This window comes from Macadamia integrifolia, unplaced genomic scaffold (genome assembly GCF_013358625.1).
Source record: "Macadamia integrifolia cultivar HAES 741 unplaced genomic scaffold, SCU_Mint_v3 scaffold99, whole genome shotgun sequence".
Taxonomy (NCBI): Eukaryota; Viridiplantae; Streptophyta; class Magnoliopsida; order Proteales; family Proteaceae; genus Macadamia; species Macadamia integrifolia.
In genome coordinates, this window is record NW_024870611.1 from 253333 (window position 1) to 276134 (window position 22802).

The 22802-nt window shown below is 39.0% G+C and overlaps 1 protein-coding gene across 1 annotated transcript; it reads left to right on the forward strand.

Moving 5' to 3' along the window:
• Nucleotides 1-21448: 21448 nt before the first annotated feature.
• On the forward strand, nucleotides 21449-21964 carry LOC122070738. Its single transcript, XM_042634944.1, has one exon. The coding sequence runs from the start codon at nucleotides 21449-21451 to the stop codon at nucleotides 21962-21964; it is 516 nt and encodes a 171-aa protein (XP_042490878.1).
• Nucleotides 21965-22802: the final 838 nt, after the last annotated feature.

Here is a 22802-nt window from a genome sequence, read left to right on the forward strand (position 1 = left end):
TTGGTTTAAGAATCCTATAAATACCCCCCTCCCTTTGGTTTTACACACCAACACACCACAAGATTCTAAGCCTCTTAGTGAGAGAAGCTCTACCCTCTCTCCTCTCCTTTCCCCCTTGAGGTTTTTCAAATCTTTGGAGAGATCTTCTTAAGATCTGAATTGTTCTTCAGATCTTTGAAGTGTTCTTCGGGCCTTCAAAACCCTTCAATCCTTTTCCTTTTTTAGTGAGATTTTTGTGTAGAAAAGTTTCCCCTTAGTCTCCCACCCCCCTTTTTGAGGTTCTTCCAGTCTACAGAGAGATCTTCGTAAGATTCCTTGTAATCTTCAAAGTGTTCTTCGGGCCTTCGAAGACCCTCAACCATTTAGGCTTCAACCCATCCCCAGTGGAAGCTCTGCCGAAGTTCCATCCCAGCCTAGCCCCTCCTATAGCCTATCCCCAGCGGAAGCTCTGTCAGAGTGCCACCTCAACCAAAATCCAAAAGTAACCGTTCCTAGCTGGAACTCTGTCTGAATATCATCATAGTCAACATCTCTTGAGAAAGGAAGTTGGAGGTCAAGACCATCTTCCCCTGAGCTATGAGAATCCAAAAAATAGCTCGTACTGGCATTAACCGGGGTCCCACCCTCTTGACCTGAAATAGGGGTCAAGCACAGGTATAATTTCTTACCCAAATTAGTATAATGAAGACTTTATGTAGACCTTGTTTTAGTGTACACAGTTATTTAAATTCAGTCAATGTATATAGGTGTGATAACTTAGCCATGCATACGTAATAGGAATAATTGTGAAAAATGTTCGTTCTTAAGCTTCTAGTAGGAAGACCAGTTGAACCGTGTTGATTGGGTGCCTAGCACCTTCCAACCTCTACAACCTGACACTTACCCTAAATCTCTAAACCAGACAAACTTTCGAGCCCTCTTCTTAGGAATTGGGCCCACCCCTGGGTCCTAGGCCCATAATCCTAGGTAGTGACTCCAAACCCTTTTGCATGATCTTGATCCTCATATTGGACCATCATCAAATCCCCGTCTCAAATGATAAATTTTACACTCTTGTGAAGTAGGCCTTCATGTATCTCTGAGCAACGATACGGTAGTGTGGGGCCCGCAAGGTAAGCACACATGACATGCCCCTCCCTCATGAAAGAGAAAGAGAGGAGAGAGGATGAAATGTTCATGACTCCTTTCCCCCTCCCCTTAACAAGCAAAGTGGGCCAACAGGTGCTTACTAACCCTTAAATGGGACTAGAAGTGATAGGGAGTACAAGAGACCCAAAGGGGGAGCAAGTCTGGCTCAACCGGCTAGAAAATTTTGGACATGACAGGCCTGAAAATGGGTCCCACTCTTGGAAATTGGACATGTGAACCTATTCCCATGGGTTTGACAAGAATAAGAGAGTTAATAATTAAAATCATAAAAACTAAATTAATCTTGAGATATAATCAGTTGTAAGTATATATATATACATATCATATTGTATGAGTATTATAACTATATATGTATATATAAAAAATATGGGGTTAGTGGGGCTATAAGAGAGCCACCACCGACCACTCTTCTCACACTATGCTCACTTGGACAGCAAGAGGATGAAATTTCTGATTTGAAGAACTGGTTGGGAAAATAATGATGCACATCTACCATGACCAATTGGGGGTAGTGTGTGTGGATTCTCACCTGAAATGTTAGAATAGCAAGAGAGCTTGAGAAGAAGTGAGATTCCTATATAATTTCTGTTCTTGTAATGTCTTAACTCTACATGCAAGTAATTGAAGTCTAATCTCCTACATGCAAAGTGAAATTTATGAAGAAATGTATGCATGCAACCTTAGATTTAGGTTAGATTATGAAATTTTTACTCTAATCTTTACTTGTGAATGAGATTATGGAAAATGAGGTATGATCTTGGGAATTTCTATTGAAATTGTGTAATTAATCAAAAATAATTTATGGATTAGTGAATTGATGATTTAAGTGAATGAAATTTAATACTGTGATACTGTTGTAAAAGTTCATTATTACACCTATGCCCTAATCCAATCTAATTTGAACTGTTGTGATAGGCCTTAGATCGGAGATCGAAAGTACGATCAGGTTTTGGCTCATAGCTACAAATTTCCTAGGGGGTAGAGATGACCCCATATGTTCATGTATTGCATGCCTATCTAACTGGAGGGGATTCATACCTTTTGATTCCAACGGTAAGTGACGCAACTCCCCACACTTGAATTCTGGCACGCATCAAAAAAAAATTTTAGAATGGCCTTGGGCATGTCTGAGGGTAACCACCCATGTGAGACCAGCCATGGGACAACAAGCTGTCAAGACAGCCACAGAAAAAATACCACCGGAAGCAGCCTGGGCCTAGACCGATGCCTGTTTTTGATGGGTTGATAGGCTGCTGTCAGGGTTTTGATGCCTGTGGTTCCCACCACTCGCATCATAAATGGCTCCAAATGATCTTAAATCATCCTCCACACCTTCCTTGTGACGTGAGCACTTTACAGACCTAAATGGTCGGGTCTTCGTGCCCCGAAATTCATTTTAACCCGATTGGTCCAAAAGGGGTCCAACCCAAACAGACCCTAAGGCCCACTTAAGTTTTAAGTTGGAAAATGAGGATTCATTTCCTCATTTCCTCATTTCCTCATTTCCCTTGTGCTCAACATAGGAGAGAGAGAAAGAGGAGAGGAAAGAAGAATAAGAGGAAGAAGAAGAAGGTTGGAGGCCTACCTTAGTGCTAACTGCCGCCTGGTTGCCGAAATCGTTGCCGACAGTAAGTACAACCTCCCATACCACTCTCTCTCTTCATTTTGACCTAGACAAAGCTAGGTATGGGTGAAATCTTAGTGTACAAACCATGTTAAGGTTGTAGAATGCGTGTTCTACCCTCCCGGTGTTGTTGCCGAGCTCAAACCAAGTCCGATGAGCTCTGGTAACATGTATTGCCAAAAGACCAACTAGGGTTTCGATTGTTCGATCGATGTATCTCCCAAATGGCTCTATAGAATTGGAATTTTCTTGACTTCAAATGGCACTAGGAATATCCCTTACAAACTCCATAGAACAAATCTCGACGATCGGGCCCGACTCAAAAAGCCCCAAAATGGGTGGACTGTCTTGAACCACCACTGGAAACAACCCACCGGATCCACTAGGTCTGCTTCCAGTGGCATATTTCCAGTGGACATATGAGCCTTATGTGCTCTCTGTCTTCTCCACCAGAAACAGGACTGATATTTCTTGTGGAAATGCCCTGTTTCCAATGGGTGTTTCCAGTGACAATATTGTCACTTGGGGACAGTGTCTGTACCCTTTGGGGGTGACCTGTGTGGGTCCCTCTCAATGTTCCCAATGCGTACTGATGTACAATTCCCTTTGTGTCTAGGACAGTGACGTGCACATGCCCCAAATCCAAAATTGATTTGATCGATCGGTGGCCGTACTTGAACCTGAACACACCCGATCATAACCCAGGTGAGGGATGGACTGTGTTTATTTCTAGAATGCTTATCATTATTAAATTGCTCACATACTTAGAATTATATGTTTAATTGTAATTTCTCAAATGCGATGATTATATGTTACATTGTCATTTACAATTATAATATAAATTGTATGGAGATGGTTGTGTGTCAGACGGAATCCGGCATGGATGAGGTGGTACCAGTGCCATGATTGCCGTATGTATGTTGCATTCATGCATCGATTATGTGCATTAGAGTTAGTTGTAGTCACGAGTTACACTTTGTGGCCAAGGTCTCACTGGTATCGTGTACCCCGGGACTGCATTTGGAAATGGATGCACTTCGTGGCCGATGATTGGTACTGGTGTTGCGTAGTCCATACTCAACTGTGATATGTATGCTAGATTAGGTAAATGGTCTTGGGTTTTACTTTATGGCCAAGGTCTCGCTGGTATCGCGTACCAGGGATTGTATTTGGAGATGGATTACACTTTGTGGCCGAGGTCTTACCGGTATCGTGTAATTCATACTAACTGTAACACTATAAAGGCATATATCATATATGTGGTTAGGTATCATTCCCTATGCTACAAACCCTTACCAACAGGGTTTGAGGTGTTGGATAACCCATTGTGGTATGTTCGATGTGCCTTTTTGGAATGCCACACCTGCGGTACGATGCGATTGTTACCAGAGGCGGGAACATGTCTAGCATGGCCAATGATGTATCAGTGCCGTGACTACCAGGAGGGGGTTATCAGGGTTTTCCTGGGTGACCCATTGACTCATATGGGGACTGATAGGCTTCTAATCACGGCTAGGGTTTGTATCCTTGCATAGTCGATGGCGGTTTCGAGACGAAGGATATAGCCTAATGCGCCATAGTAGCATTTACCAGACTTAGTTTGTATTGTTAGGTGGATAATAAATAAATGAACTGCATCACGAGCATCATGGACTATGTGTTTAATTTTTGTAATCATGCATCATAAATTATTACTACTACTATCTTGCTTGGATGTGCTTGACCCCACCCCTCACTGAGCGAGTTGGAAAGCTCACCCCACATATACACCCCTTTTTAGATGATGATGCAGGTACCGTGGTGCCAATGGCAGGTGACCCAGTATCTTCTGTGTCGGAGTATGGTGTGAGCAACTAGTGGATGCCAAAAGCGGAGGAGCGCGAACAGGACTGCGCTTGCAACCACTATGCTTATGCTACACCATGAGATTGTACATCATACTTTGATACTTTTGGGTATAACTATGGATTGTATATTCTTTTTAGATTATATTATATGTCATAGATGAATGTAACAGAATAACTCGGTTATTGCTATTATATTATCATTAGACGATTCTCCATTTTATTTATAATTCCGCTACTATACTCTGATTTCGCTGCTTATTTTGGTTTGTGTTGTGAGATTGTGAAATTTTTAAGGTATTGCTATCAGAGATCCTGGTAGGTTTGTAAGACAGGTGTGTGTATTACTCACACCGCCGGTATTTCTAATGGTAAGTTGGGTCTCCTAGAAATGGGGTGTGATATTCAGTATAGAAATGAAGTAACAAAAACCATAAATTTGGAGAAAACCTATAGGGAGAGCAAGAAGAATTGAAATTCTACAGAAATGGCATGACCGGTGGGAGACATCTGGCCTGCCAGTTGGGCCAAGGTCTCCAGCCAGTTAGGCTTCCAAAGACCTTTCTACTCTTAGACTGTGACAGTAAAGTGTGAGTCTGACAAGGGGTTTGTTGGGCTGATAGGGATATATATAATGTGACTCAAATTGAGATGTAAATTGACTCAAGTTTATTTTAATATATATATATATATATATATAATTTGATTTTAGGAGTTCTAACTAATCATGAGCGAACAAGTTCAGCACCTGGAATAGTGGGAACTGAGTCAGATTTTCCAGGTGAGTGGGCACCCCTCTATCTTACTTCTTTTGGTGTGTTTATTACTGTTGTTCATGTATCACTGGTTGTGTTTGTGCATAAGCAATTATATTTCTACATTTCTATCTACTTTTATGTATGTGGTATGATGAAAATGATGGTGATAGAATGTGAAAGGCAAGGTAGTGAGATGGGTCATCAGCAAGTGCCCATGTATCCATGTGTGATATGGATGAATTGATTGTGCATCATCTAGTATGCTGGCTAGATATCACAACCCCAAGTGCTACACCCCTTGTCCATAGGGGGTTAGGTATGGACTAATCCCGACAGATGTGGTTGCCTGATTAGCAGTGCACTAGGTGATGTGATGTGTGATATCAATTGTGGATTTGGATAGGATACAACATACTGCATGCTTGGTGATTATTTCATAAGGCGTTACCGTCTAGGGGTTAGCCGGGGGACCAAGGCTCTGATCGGGACCGGCTGGCTCTTGCCTACAACGAGCTTATATTCTTGAGGGCCCAATGTATAGGGTAGGGAATGCCACCTCTGTTGCATAGCACTATACCCATAGGTGATGAGACGTAGTAATGGACTAAGGAATGTGAATAGTTAAATAAATGAACTCATGAGCATCATTCTTATTTGTGGAGGATGCATTACATATGGATGCGTGTGTTTGTTCTCACCCACCCCTTACTAAGCATTAGCAATGCTCACCCCCCCTATTTTCCTTTGATCTATAGATGAGGAGAGCAGTCACATACAGGCTACTGGTACTGAGCATGATGCTATGGTTAGGGTCAGTTGGCATGTACTCCAAATTTTGATGATTTCAGTCATGGACCTGATTGCGAGTGCAATGATTGTGTATATGGTGGACAGTTTAGTTAAGATATGATATTGTGATTCTTTTTGTGTATATATGAGGATGGAGGAAGAGACCAATTTTTGATGGATTGATAGGTGGAAGGAATTTCTTTTTGTGTACAGATATTTTGGATACTTGGGTTAATGTAATATATGGATCATTGTAGGTAAATTCTGAATTTTTGGTGCATATACTATCAATATCACTTAGATGCACTAGGTGAATATTATTTTTACTTGATTTTAATTTATCCCCTGTGAAATTCTTTTGATTCCGATTATGTATAACATATTGGATGTGGTGTTGTGGACTCTCCTAAAGTGGGATCCTGGGGTAAGCAGGCTATTTGGGTACGGTCAAGTATCCAGTGCCGACATGCCCGTGCCATATGAAGGGCACGGTGTGGCATTTGATAGGGATGGTATTAGAACAAACTCCAGGACTGAAATTTGACAACACACAAGGCCTTGGGATCATCCAGTGCAATAGGAACCAAAGAAATAAAAAAAAATTCAAGGTAAAATCTTAATTCTTGTCAATTGTGTGATAGAAACATGATTAGGATATAATGAATCCTTTTATTTTGATTAGGAAATGTGTGTATGATCAGTTGCTGCATTACTCATCCTTGTTGAAACTACATGTGATGAGCATCGGGAATTAATACGCTATGATTTTCAAGAAATTCTCAGTATGCCACCTAAATGGGCTCAACCTCAACAAGGAACAGAACACCGGAAAAAGGGGTTGGCCTACTACTAGAGCTCACCCTGGGGTGTCTATAATTGATGAGAGGGAAAGTGAGTCTGTATTGGGAACACAAGAATTGGTTCCTATACCTGCCACTACAGTAGCAACAGCATCTGTGTCACCTCCTATACCTCCAGTGCTTACAACACAAGATGTGGCCACTCTGATGACCAATATGGTCTAGGGTGTACAACAAAAGCTACAACAAACAATACAATAGAGTATGCAACAGCAACAGAACAAGGTTGTTGAGGAGTTGGTCACAGCAGTGCGTGCTAAGGGAATACCAGTTCCACTTGCATAATTGGCACCACAGACTATATGTGGGCAAGCAACCCAGGATGTACCAGATCTTGGTACATAGGCAGGGCAACAAGGTTTAGAGAACCCACCAGCAGTACAAGTGTGGACTGATATAAGTAGATTGATGGAGAAATTCCTAAAGTATAGGCCTCCATATTTCAGTGGTGTGAGTTCAGACCCATTAGCACCATCAAAATAGGTGGAAGGAATTGAGAAGTCATTGGCAGTGTTAGGTTGCAATGATAAATAGAAGATCATGTGTGCTACCTATCAACTGCAGAAGGAAGCCTATGCCTGGTGGAAGGCTACCAAACCCATATTGCTAGCCACACATCCACATCCCACCTGGGATCAGTTTGTAGAGGTATTCCATGGGAACTATTTCCCTATCAGTGTGAGAGACAGGAAGGAGTTAGAGTTCATGGCTTTGACTCAGGGACCAAAGTCACTGTTGGAATACTAACAGCAGTTTGAGGACTTGTACTATTTTGCCTCGACACATATGAAGAATGACAGTGCAAAAGCAAAGAATTTGAGAAGGGTTTGAAGTATGGTATTGGACCTATGCTAGTAGCTCATTGGCTTTGGTATTATGTAGATGTGGTTCAATTGCAAAGTTTATTGAGGAAAAATAGAGGGAAGGTTACCAGATTCAAGCAGCAAGAAAGGCCAGAAACACAGGGAGACAGTTTGGAAAGTTTGAAAGTGGAGCTTCTTCTTCTGCCACAACAACCAAACAGAGAGAGGCTAGTAGCATACCTACCCAGTCACAGTCAGCACAGTCATAGCCAACAGCGTCCACGGCTCAGACTATTAATATGAGGTGCTATTTATGCCAGCAGATGGGGCATTATGCAAGATTCTATCCTCAGAGGAAATTTAGTGAGCAGAGTTTGACTTCTTCTTCTTTTGCACCCACCAAGAAGTCATAAGCAACTGGGAATGTCTTTGCACTAACAGCTGAGGAAGCTGAGCTTGCACCTGGAGTAGTGACAGGTACAGTGCTTGTCTCTAATATACCAGCATATATGTATTGTTTGATTCTGGTGCATCTCATTCATTTGTATCTTCTAATTTTGCTCCAAGGATGGGTGTAAAACTTAAAAAGTTAACCTATTAGCTGATGGTCATACACCTACAGGGTTTATCGTGAATTAGAGGATGTGTATGAACCCTATACTATTCAGATTTATGAGAGAGAAATGATAGCACACTTGATTTGCATCGATATAAAAGACTTTGATGTTATCCTCGGTATGGATTGGTTATTGGCATATCGAGCATGTGTGCTTTGTGCTGAAAAGAAAATCTTGTTTAGACCCAGAAATGAGATGAGTTTGTATTTCAAGACACAGAAAGGAAAGAAAGAGAATGTTGATTTCTGCCATCCAAGTACAAAAGTTGTTAGAAAAAGGATGTGAAGCATACTTGGCATGTGTTCAAGATATAGTAAGGGAAACTGCAACACTGGAAGAACTAGAATTAGTAAAGGAATTTCAAGATGTATTTCTAGAGGATTTGTGTAGTGTACCCCCCCCCAATTAGAGAGATTGAATTTTGTATTAATTTAGTACCTGGGACAGAACCAGTGTCAAAGGCACCCTACAGGATGGTTCCTACCGAATTGAAGGAGTTGAAGGAACAATTGCAAGACTTGTTGAAGAAGGGTTTCATTAGACCCTATGTATCACCTTGGGGAGTTCCAGTCTTGTTTGTAAGGAAGAAAGATGGGAGTTTAAGGATGTATATTGATTACCGAGAGTTGAACAAATTGACAATTAACACCGGTATCTGCTTCCCTGCATTGATGATTTGTTTGATCAGTTGTAAGGAATGAATACATTCTCTAAGATTGATCTGAGGTCAGGGTATCACCAGTTGAAGATCAAGGAGAGTGATATCCAGAAGACAACTTTCAAGACTTCGTATGACCACTATGAATTTGTGGTTATGCCATTTGGACTGACCAATGCACCAACAACTTTTATGGGATTGATGAATAGAGTATTCCATGATATGTTAGATCAGTATGTGATTGTCTTTATTGATGATATATTGATCTATTCCTAGAGTAGAGACGATCATGCAGTTCCTTGGAGGTTAGTAGTATTGAGGTTGAGAGAGAAGCAGTTGTATGCAAAGTTTAGTAAATGTGAATTCTAGCTATCATAAGTGAATTTCTTAGGGCACATTATACCTGCTAGGGTATTGAAGTTGATCCTGGAAGAGTGAAGGTAGTATTAGATTGGGAGTCACCTAAGACTGTAAGTGAGATTCGGAGTTTTCTGGGCTTAGCAGGGTATTATAGGAGATTTATTGAGAACATTGCCTGGATTTCAGCCCCCATGACTCGGTTGACTAGAAAAGGAGTCAAATTTCATTGGACTGAGGAATGTGAAAACAGTTTTCAAGATTTAAAGAACCGACTGATAACAACTCTAGCCCCTACTATTCCAGATGGTACACCATGTTTGGTGGTATATAGTGATGCATCCAAATAAGGTTTGGGATGTGTGTTGATGCAGAATGGTAGGGTAATTGCTTATGCTTCTAGGCAATTGAGAGATTATGAAAAGAATTATTCTACCTATGACTTGGAATTGGCAGTAGTCATTTTTTCTTTAAGAATCTGGCTCACTATTTGTTTGGTCAGAAATGTGAGACCTATAGTGACCACAAAAACCTTAGATATCTCTTTACTCAGAAAGAACTGAATATGAGGCAAAGAAGATGGCTAGAATTACTGAAAGCTTATGACTGCACCATTCATTACCATCCAGGAAAAGCCAATATAGTAGCAGATGCTCTTAGCAGGAAACACAAGGTTACTACATTAGTTGTACTTACAACAAACCCTATGTTGATTGAAGGGGCAAGAGACTTGTGTTTAGAGGTAATTGTGGATGTAGAGACACCTAAAGATATAACACTTGCCACTCTTACTATTAAACCATCCTTGTTTGAGCGGATCAAGGAAGCCCAATCTAAAGATGATCTATTGAGGAAAACCATGAATGCTATTAAGGATGGAAGACGGAGGATTTGAGGTTTACAGTGAAAGATGGAACCTTGTGGTTCAATGACAGATTGTGTGTTCCAAGGGGAGAAAAGTTGATAGAGATGATTTTGAATGAAGCTCACAGTACTCCTTACTCCGTACATCCTGGAAGTACAAAAATGTAAAGAGATCTAAAGAAAACATATTGGTGGCATGGTATAAAGACTGATGTAGCTGAGCATGTGGTGAAGCGCATGAATTGTCAGCTGGTGAAAGCATTGAGACAGAGGCCTCATGGGTTACTGCAACCTCTTCCTGTACTAGAGTGGAAATAGGAACATGTTACCATGGATTTTGCGACAAAACTACCAAGGACCAGAAAATGAAATGATACAGTTTGGGAAGTTGTTGATAGACTGACTAAAGTAGCTCATTTCATACCAATGAAAATATCTTACTCCATGGAGAAGTTGGGACAACTATATATTGATAATATAGTGAGATATCATGGTGTGCCTGTCAGTATATTTTCTGACCGTGATTCCTGCTTCACTTCGAAATTTTGGGAAGGTGTACAGAAGGCAATGGGAACTAGACTGAAATTTAGCACAACATTTCATCCTCAAATAGATGGGTAGACAGAGAGAACAATCCAGACCTTAAAAGATATGTTGAGGGTCTGTGCTATAGATATGAGCTACAGTTGGGATGAACATATACCAATAGTTGAGTTTGCATATAATAACTGCTATCAATCAACTATTGATATGGCACCTTTTGAAGCTCTGTATTGAAAGAAATGTAGAACACCATTGTATTGGGATGATGTGGGAGAAAAAAGAATTTTGGGACCTAAGCTGGTACAAGCTACTTATGAGAAGGTGGATATGATCAGGGAGAAAATCAAGGCAGCTTAGTCCAAATATATGGGCTATGCAGGCAGCAGAAGGTAGCCTTTGGAGTCTGAAGTAGGTGAAAAGGTATTTCTAAAAATTTCACCAATCAAAGGCATTAAGAGATTTGGAAAGAGAGGTAAATTAAGCCCAAGGTATATTGGACCTTTTGAGATACTGGATCGGATTGGAAAAACAGCCTATAGATTGGCATTACCTCCAGAGTTGGACAGATTTCATAATGTCTTCCATGTCTCTATCCTGAAAAAGTACATTGTAGATCCTTCACATGTGTTGCCTAATGTGGAACCTTTAGAGTTGAATGATGATTTGACCTATGAAGAATGACCTGAAGGGATCTTTGACAGAAAAGAATACCAACTCCGGAGTCGAATCATTCTATATATGAAGATCAAATGGAAGAACCATCCGGAGCAAGAAGCTTCCTAGGAAAGAGAAGATGAAGTGAAAGAAAAGCACCTAGAACTATTTGGCTTACCAAGTAACTCTTGCAAATTTTGAGGACGAATTTTTTTGTAAGGAGGGTGGAAATTGTGACACCCCAAATCTCACCAGTTTACATTGACTATGAACAGGAAAGAGTAGCAAATTGGAGAAGCCAACACTAGCTTGGCTGCAGCAGTAGAATGCTAGAAAGGGAAGGATGACCCAACATGTACTTGTGCCTCCTAACAACAGTGTTGGAAGAGTCAGCAAGCAAAGTGGGCCAACAAGTGCTTACTAACCCTTAAAATGGACTAGAAGTGATAGGGAGTACAACAGACCCAAAGGGGGAGCAAGCCTGGCTCAACTGGCTAGAGAATTCTGGACATGACAAGCCTGTGAATAGAATGGCCAAAATTGGCTGAAAATGGGTCCCACTCTTGGAAATTGGACATGTGGACCAATTCCCATGGGTTTGACATGAATAAGAGAGTTAATTAATAAAATCATAAAAACTAAATTAATCTTGAGATATAATTAGTTGTAGTTATGTATTTATACATACATATCATATTGTATTAATATTATAAGTATATATATAAGGTTAGTGGGGCTATAAGAGAGCCACCACCGACCACTCTTCTCACACTATACTCACTTGGACAGCAAGAGGAGGAAAGAAAGAAGAATAGAGAGGAAATTTCTGTTCTTAGATCACTGTTGGAAGGATCAGCTGTAAGGTAAGTCAATTTCTCACCTGTATTAACCTGTAACAAGAAGAAAAATCTCAGAAATTGAAAGGGGAAGAACTGATTTGGGTTGGAATCTGTTGCATGAGAGAAAATCTGGAAAATTCTGCAGAAATCCCTATCACATGAGGTTTTAATTTCTGATTTGAAGAACTAGTTGGGAAAATGTATAATGATGCACATCTACCATGACCGGTTGGGGTTAGTGTTTGTGGATTTTCACCTGAAATGTTAGAACAACAAGAGAGCTAGAGAAGAAGTGAGATTCCTATATAATTTCTATTCTTGGAATGTCTTCACGCTGCATTCAAGTAATTGAGGTCTGATCTCTTTCATGTAAAGTGAAATTTATGAAGAAATGTATGCATGCAACCTTAGATTTAGGTTTGATTATGACATTTGTACTCTAATCTTTACCTGTGAATGAGATTATGGAAAATGAGATATGATCTTGGGAATTTCTGCTGAAATTGTGTAATTAATCAAAACTAACTTGTGGATTAGTGAATTGAGGATTTAAGTGAATGAAATTTAGTATTGTGATACAGTACAGAAATGAGGTAACAGAAACCAGAAATTTGGAGAAAACCTACAGGGAGAGTAGGCAGATTTGAAATTCTATAGAAATGGCACGATTGATGGGAAACATCCGACCGACCGATCAGGCCAAGGTCTCCAGCCGGTTAGGCTTCTAGAGACCTTTTTGCTCTTAGACTTTGACAGCAAAGTGTGAGTCTGAGAAGGGGTTTGTAGGGCTGATAGGGGTATATAATGTGACTCAAATTGAGATGTAAATTGACTCAAGTTTATTTTAATATATATATATATATATTTAATTTGATTTTAGGAGTTCGTGCTAACCGTGAGGGAACAAGTTTAGCACCTGAAAAAGTGGGAACTGAGTTAGATTTTCCAGGTGAGTGGGTGCCCCTCTATCTTACTTCTTTTGGTGTGTTTATTACTATTGTTCATGGATCACTGGTTGTGTTTGTGCATAAGCATTTATTTTCTGCATTTGCATCTACTTTTATGTATGTGGTGTGATGAAAATGATGGTGATGGAAATGTGAAAGGTAAGGTAAGTAAGATGGGTTATGAGCAGGTGCCCATGTATGAATGTGTGGTATGGTTGAATTGATTGTCCATCATCTAGTATGTTGGCTAAGTATCACAACCCTAAGTGCTACACCCCTTGTTCATAAGGGATTTAAGTACGGATTAATCCCAACAGATGTGGCTACCTGATCAGCAGTGCCCTCGGTGATGTGATGTGTGATATTAGTTGAGGATTTGGACAAGATACAACATACTGTATGCCTGGTGATTATTTTATATGATCTAGGGGTTAGCCGGGGGACCGAGGCTCTGACCGGGACCCGCTGGCTCTTGCCTGCAACAAGCTTGTATTCCTAAGGGCCCAATGTACAGGGTAGGGAATGTGAATAGTTAAATAAATGAACTCATGAGCATCATTCTTATTTGTGGAGCATGCATTGCATATGGATGCGTGTGTTTGTTTTCCCCAACCCCTTACCGAGCATTACCAATGCTCACCCCCTATTTTCCTTTGATCTATAGATGAGGAAAGCAGTCACCTACAAGCTGGTACTAAGCATGATGCTATGGTTTTGGATCAGTTGGCGTGTACTCCGGATTTTGATGATTTCAGTCATGGACCTGATTGCGAGTGCGATGATTGTGTATATAGTGGACATTTAGTTGAGATATGATATTGTGATTATTTTTGTGTATATATGAGGATGAAGGAAGAGACCAGTTTAAATGGATTGACAAGTGGAAGGAATTCTTTTTGTGTACATATATTTTGGATACTTGGATTAATGTAATATATGGATCATTGTAAGTAAATTCTGAATTTTTGGTACATATACTATCAATATCACTTAGATGGACTTGGTGAATATTATTTTTACTTGATTTTAATTTATTCGATGTGAAATTCTTTTGATTTCGATTATATATAAGATATTAGGTGTGGTGTTGTGGACTCTCTTAGAGTAGGTTCCTGGGATAAGCAGGCTGACTGGGTACGGTTAGGTATCCAGTGCTAACATGCTTGTGCCATATGAAGGGCGGCAGGGTGTGGCATGTGACAACTTTGCAAAGAATTGCCCACAAAAGTGACAGGTGACCCATATGTAGGACCTACTAGACCAGTGCAGCCATTATCAGCTAACCATCCAGCTCAGGCACTATAGGGAACTAGACCACAGAAAAAAGTGTTTACACTGACTATTGAGGATGCAGAGTCAACACCCGGAGTGGTCACAGGTACTTTGCTGATATCAATGATCCCTGCATATGCGTTGTTTGATACTAGTGCATCATATTCATTTGTATCTCCAACTTTGGCAATTAGGATGAGTATTAAGCCAAAGGTGTTGACACATAAGTTAGTTGTTAGCACACCAACTGGGAGTGAAGTAAGATTGAAGGAAATATATGAGCCATGTCCCATTCAAGTCTATGGACAAGTAATGATTGTTCACTTGATTAAACTAGAGAGGCATGACTTTGTTGTCATCTTAGGCGTAGAATGGTTATCCACCTATGGAGCATATGTTCTATGCGCCGAGAAGAAACTTGTATACAAGCTTCATGAGGGAGGGAGTTTGTTTACAAAGGGAGAAAAGTCAAGAAGTCCAAGAAACTATTAATATCTGCACTAGAAGTGAAAAGATTGCTGAAACAAGTATGTGAGGCATATATGGCATTTGTAGTGGATACAATTAAGGAAAGTAACTCTGTAGAGGTGATAGAAGTAGTGAGAGACTTTCCAAATGTATTTCCCAATGACTTGGCTAAACTACCCCTGGGCCGATAGACAAAATTAATTATTGAATTGGTTCCTGGGGCATCACCTATATCCAAAGCCCCGTATAGAATGGCACTTACAACGTTGAAAGAGCTGAAGGGAAAATTATAAGATTTATTGGAGAAAGGGTTCATCTGACCCAATGTGTCCCCATGGGGAGCACCAGTGCTCTTTGTCAGGAAGGACGTGTATAGGCTACTAAGAGTTGAACAGGTTGACTATCAAGAACCGATATCCATTGCCTAGAATTGATGATCTATTTGATCAATTGTAAAGTGCAACTATATTCTCTAAAATTGACCTCAGATCTAGGTACCATCAGCTCAAGATCAAAGAGTGTGACATCAAGAAGATAGCTTTCAAGACCCATTATGGACACTATGAGTTCCTAGTTATGCCATTTGGGTTGACCAATGCACCTGCCATATCCATGGAGCTAATGAACAGAGTATACAATGATATGTTAGAAAACTTTGTCATTGTGTTATTTGACAACAATTTGATCTACTCAAAGAACAAAGAGGAACATGCTGTCCATTTGAGATTTGAACTGCTGAGGTTGAGAGAGAAGCAGTTGTATGCAAAATTCAGAAAATGTGAATTTTTGCTTACTCAAGTACACTTCTTAGGGCATGTTATCTTGGAGAAGGACATTGAAGTTGATCCTAGAAAGGTGAAGGCTATTGTAGGTTGGGGATTAAAAAAAAATTTGGTGAGATCCATAGTTTCCTATGATTAGCAGGATATTGCAGAAGGTTCATAGAAAATTTCTCCCGCATTTCTACTCCTATGACCCAATTGATATGGAAGGTAGTGAAATTTGATTGGTCTAAGGAATGTGAACAATGTTGTCACACCCTACCTCCAATAGGCCAAGGTATGTGGCACTGGACACCTCACCATATCCAGTCAGCCTATTTCCCCAGGATCTAGACTAGGGCAGATCATAACACCACAACAACTCAACTAAAATCAAAGGTCATATGAATATAAACAGTCCATCAGTGAAATATAGTACATCATTTCCAATATCAGTAAGTGATATTTATAATTACAGTTATCGAGATAAAAGGGATTTACGTTGCAAAAACAATATTTACACAATTTTTCGTATCTCAAAAGTAGACTATACACATCAGAGATATATCTTGTTCCTCAAAAGAACTAGCCTCCATAGGCACAGTTTTCACATCCATTGTCGGGTCTATGGTCGGTTTCATCCTCTGAAAGATTAGCCAAGAAACCCAAGGCCACTGTCTCATGATCAAGGCTGACAATCGGTAAAATATCGTTCTCGTCATCTAGAAAAGTAAATGAGAGGGGTGAGCAAGTCATGCTCAGTGAACGGATGAGGGCAAGCAAGCGGACACAATACAAATGATACAATGCATGCTCCACACTTTATATGATGCACATGAGTTCATTTAACACTATACTACTTCTTAATCCATTATTGATTCTGAAATCAGTGGTATAGTGCTACACAACATAGGTGGTATTCCCTACCATGTAGTTGGGCCTCAGGAATACAAGCTCATTGTAGGCAAGAGTCAGCCAATCCCGAAAAGAACCTTGGGCTCCCAGCTAACCCCTAGGTTAGTAACCCTGGCCAGTCAAGTGCACAATACATCGTACCTTGCTGCTATCCGTTTCTAGGTACAGTACGTTGTACCACAGAAGTGTACTGCTGATCAAGCAGACACGGGTTGGGATTAGTCATTACCTATCCCTTACTAACAAAGGGTTGTAGCACTCAGGTGGTGATAACCAAACCCACAATTTCTACATGATGCATATCTAACTACCAACCATTCACAACATGCAAACAATAACCATTGAGCACCTTTCAGTGTCCCATCTTACTTGTCTTACCTATTGCTGCTTCCCGATCCACAAGTCAGTGTCAATAACAGTAGTAATAATAATAATATGCACACCACCATAATGTTAGAATCACAGGCAAGATTTAGAATAGTAAAGACTCCATAAAACAAGTCAAGGTACCCACTCTCCTTGGTGTCCAAATTCCTAAAAATTCACTTCTTTGATTCAATTAGGGTTCCTCACTACAACTTATATTTCCTATTTCACAAGACATTCAATCATTATTTACAAGCAAAATAAATCCTATAATTCTACCCAAATTTTCCTGAGTACATCATCCCCAATCCCTAAAGGTACTTGGGCATGTGGCTATTCTTCATTGTACAGTATAGGTGTCCAGTTCCCTTCACTTCTATATCACAAGAAGGAATCATTAATTGGTCTCACACGTAGGTAGGATGTCCCAGAATCGCATCAATAGCCCACTTAGGGTTTTAAGTTTTCAAACACTGTATTCCCCTTTCGGGACTAATTCTATCACAATCTGATGCACAAAGCTTCCAAAATGGGATTCAAGGTGTAGACACCAAATTTTAGCCCATCCCAACCCCTTTCAAAAAATAATAATAATAATGATTCATAATAAAAAAGGGTGCTGGTCCCACTTCTGATCCCGTATGGGAGGAAAGAAGGCCCACCAGTAACCAAAAATAAAAATAAAAAGTAAAAAAATCAATCAAAACAAAAGGAAAATAATAAAAGATAAAAAGAATAAAATAATTAAAAAAATTCTCTTTCCCTCATGTTTTAGGAGGGAAGAAGGGACACATGAGGCAAAACAGAAAAGGAAGGGAGAAGAAAAGGAAAGAAATGGAAAGAAATGGAAAAGGAAGGGGAAGAGAAAAGGAAAGAAATGGAAAACAGGAGGAGGAGATGAACGCAGAGAGAAGAAGGGGGGACCATATGACGTGGCCGTTGGAAATGTATATCCATCAAATCTGGTTTATTAATAAGATTGTTTAATTTCATTTATGCATATCATTTATTTATTGGGCTTGTAAGTTGTTCCATGGGTTTTTCCCAAAATTGTTCTCAGCTAGGGATTGGACGGACATCCTGTTCACATAGTTGTTACATTGTATATCACCAGGGATGTGATTCTGGTACATAAATGTAAGTACACATACTGTGTGTATAGAAAAGAATCTGGTAAGAATCTCATATGTACTACTGCCAGTTGTGTGAGGACGAGATTTATACCCGTCACTTGACCTTTGACCTAAGAGATCCTATTTGTTGCAGTGTTGTATCACGTGTTTTGGTAAACCAATGGTTGATATCCAACAGACTATATATTGGTATGCTGGACACATGGTCCCTCATTGTTAATGAAAGAGATCATCAACACGGGATCCATTACCCTTAATTGGGGAATATTGATGAGAGATTATGCCTGTACTTGATCAGACAGAAATCTGGTACTAGTGTCGTTTTTCTAAATTGTTTACAAAATTATTTTTAATATAAAAAATAATATTTTATTTATTAAATTTTATTTGAAATATTTTTTTGACGTCCAATCATGTTTACAGAATCTCTGAAACAGACATGTACAATGAGTTGGGGTTAGGTAGTATTAAATTATATGGCCTATAGCTCTTATGTGCAAATTAAAGAATTAATATTGCATGACAAGATTTGGGAATATTAAATGGTTAATTATCTTTTTATTTATGATAGTGGATAAAATATAATTTGAATATATTTGTCACCCATAATAAGAAAGATAGCAATCTCTTTTAGATTCTACCTCTTCCCACTTTAGAAGTAAAGCGGTTGTTCAATTTGGAAACTATTCTCTACCACCAGGATTTGGTTTTCTTTATTTAGAAAACAAAGATTAGACGAAAAAAGAAAACCCTAAAACAAGTTTTGTTATATAAGGGACAAGGGAGTAAGAGATTTAGCTTTTTAGAACTTCGTCTCTTCTCTCCCATGTTTTCTCTCTCCCTTACTTCTCTCCTTTGTGAGTGAGTGTGTGTGAAAGAGAAAACTTTAATGGTGGATTGTTCTTCTCCAATTGAATGTGGATCATAGTTTCAAAGTGTTAAGATCGATCCCTACGGTTGCTCAAGTGTGGAAGAACTATTATCTAGAGGAGGAACTTCAATTTCGGTTCTAAGGTAAACCATTTCATTCTTATGTGATTAATTTTTGTACAGTGATTTCAAACGCAAGAGATTCCAATCTAATCCCTTTCGCTGGGCTATTGGGTTTCTGCCAACAATTGGTATCAAAGCCTCACTCTTTTATTTCAAAATTATTGATTTGCATATTAGGATAAGGTTCTTCAATAATATATTTGATTCTAATTTAGTAGAATCGAAAAGATTGTAGAAAAACATTTGATAGGTAAAATCAAAACCGTACAATGTCTAGTTTTTATTCATTAATTCGATTTTGAAAAAATGCAAAATAAAATAAAGGGTATTGTTTATAAGTTAGCAATGACCCATTATTTTGGCTTTTGTAAATTGTTTTTCAATATTGATTTAATATATTAAAAACAAAAGGAAAACAATCATTATGGCACTGTAGCCATTGTGAATGTTTTTTTAGTTTTTGAGAAAGACTGTGGTTTTGAAAGTCAACACCACAATCATTGTAATATATAATAATAATAATAATAATAATAATAATGGAGGTTGCATTCTTTGTACAAACTCAATGTCCGGATCTTGTTTTTGGATCCCGTTGTTCTGAAGTGCACTTCGAACTAAGATCGAAAAAAAAAATCGTAATAGAGTTGAAACTCGATGAGGAAGAAGAAGGGTGAATGGAAGGATCTGTTCACCCACTTATTTTTAAGAGGCTTATTGTAAATTGTTTTAATGAAGCCCAAGTGGTCTTATCATGTTTAGAACATAACTTGGCCCACTTGGTATATTAACCCAACCTGTTTTAGCCCAAGTTGTTAGAACTTGTTATTAACTCCTTATGATTAATATTAATAGTTAATATTGAGCATGAACCATTTGGTTCAATGGTTGTTGGATCAATTTAGACTCTTAATAGTTAATAATAATGTTTTTGCTTAAAACCTTTTTAAATTAATGATTTGTGAAATTATTGATTTAAAGTCTTTTTTACATGAGATGTGAAAATCTTATGGGTCTATTAATTGTTAATTCTATGTTTAATATTGAAGAACCATATCATTCTATGCATTGTTGTTATGGGATTGGAATTTAAATCTTGAGGATGGCAAATCTATTTATTATTACATGAGATGTAATAGATGTGATGTGTGATGTACTTGTTCTCTCTCTCTCTCTCTCTCTCTCTCTCTCTCTCTCTCCATTCTTTTTTACAAATCTATGTACTCCACCCCTTGAGCAGCCCAAATGGTGGGTTGATTTCTTCAAGGGAGTTTCTTTAAACATAGAGATGTATAGATTTAGGTTGTTTTTCAATTTATTGTAAAAGCGAAGAAAATGGTGAAGATCCTCATACGACGATGATGGAAAAAGAGATGGATTCACATGAAGATAGAGATTATACATATTGGTTGCATCATTTGATGCATAAGATGCATTTTATCTTATTACACATTAATTAAATAATTCATTGAGTGGGAGTAATTGAGGCTTGTTACTCCCACTGCTTTTTCCATTCCATAACCACATATAATTATCTTATATTGTTGCCATCTTTTATACATATGATGTATGTTTATGCATGAGATGTTAATATATGTGCCATAATATTACCCTTAATGTGAAAGTCATGTGAGATATGGATGCATCTTAATCGATAGATCATATCCATGGCCCGCTAGCAATGGTGGATGTAGAGGTTGGTAATATGACCCCACAATTGAGCTGATAGGACGTTATCAGGTTTTTCTTACCGATCGTCTACACCACTTCCTAATGGATAGGATATAGACACAGATAGTGAGGGGGTACTACGATAGTGGGCCATCTCTCATGATACTGTGATTCATTCTGATTTGATAGGAATGCACATGACCTGAGTGTGTGTCAACTGATACGATATGGACACGACACTCAAGTGACCAATAATATTGGAAGCCTTAGAGGTGGACAGCATAGTCCACCCAATCACAGTATTTATAATTATTCCTAATAGGGTAATTTACATGTGCAAGGATTGGTTTGTTCCAATTCACTTTCAGGATATGAGGGAATCTTGATTGTGAGAAAATCATTGTCTATGTTTCGCCCACTGGAATTCAATGGTTTTATTTAATGTTCATGCATTTGATTATATCTTGTACATTTGTAGATCTTTGTGCGATGACAACCTCAATCAACTTTACCCTATTGACTCCAATCAATGACTACAAACTGAAAGGACTTAATTATGTTGACTGATGTCTACAGTTGTTGAGGAGGAGGCTCTCAAAAAACCCACTGGTGATGACAATGATCCGCAAGATGCCTATGAGTACTTTCACTCAAGGGATTCTAAGGCCATACTGTACATTCTTGGATCAGTTGACAAATCGATCACTAACTCTATGAAAGGCATAATCTTTGCCAAGGGTATGATGGATAAGCTCAAGGAGCTTTTCAGTCAGACTGACGTGCACGAGCATCATAAGCTTGTTGGTCTTATCCATAACACCAAGATGATGATAGGGACTCCAGTAATCAATCATGTGATGAAGATTCGAAATCTATTCAAGAAGCTGGAATCCCTGGATACTTCCTTCACTCTTAAATATAAGAGAAATGTGATTCTGAACTCTCTCCCCTCAACCTATAGCTCATTTATCTACAATTTCAACATGAACAAAATAGATGTTAAATTGACTGAGCTAGGCAATATGTTGCAAGAGGCGGAGAAAGCTCAAAAGAAGGAAAAGGGTAAAGTCAATGCTATATAAGTCAAGTTAACTTTTAAAAACAAATGGAAGAAGAAGAAGGCTAGCAAGAGTAAGACTCTTAAGGGCAAGGGTGGGAAGATACAGAAGAAGAAAGAAGAACCTAAGGGTACGTGCTTCTTTGTAAGAAAGAGGGCCACTGGAAGAGGAACTGTCGTGCATACCTAGCTACTTCAAAGAAGTCAGATGAAACTCCTAAAGAAGGTAATTTTACTACTCTTGTTGTTCCATCTTTGTTGACTTCTTGGAATGTCTCTTGTACCCCTAGGACAACTACAGAAGGGCTTGGCCTGCATCTCGATTCTGTTCTGGTCCATTATTCTTTTTTCTAATCCAAAAAGAATAATCACTTGTATAGGTGCCAAAATGAATGTGTACTTTTAATGCAACACGTCCATTGTGCTCAGAATTTCATCCTCTTTGCAGCCATGGAAAGAAACAGACCTCTTTACGTTTAAAATTTGAGATATAGCGCCCATTATTTCTAAAGGCATTTAAAATACAAAACCTACAAAAATAGAGTAAAACCCAAGGTAACTCCATTCTAAGTATCTTACATCTAAGATTTCACACATAAATGTGCTCATCATCTTTCCTGCAGCCTCAACCTGACCCGTGACCTTCCCCAACTCCCCACGGAGCCTAATGGCCTCATTTTTGATGACTTGATGCGCGATTTCCATCTGCTCAAACTTGCAGGAGTCTTCAATGGACCAATTGAAACCCTACACAAAAGGCTATGTCAAAACCAATACAAGGAGCAACCGGAAAGGAAATTAAAAGGGAAAGAGGTTAGCTCAGCTCAGGTACTCACATCGTGGACTCTCTGATAGACATTCTT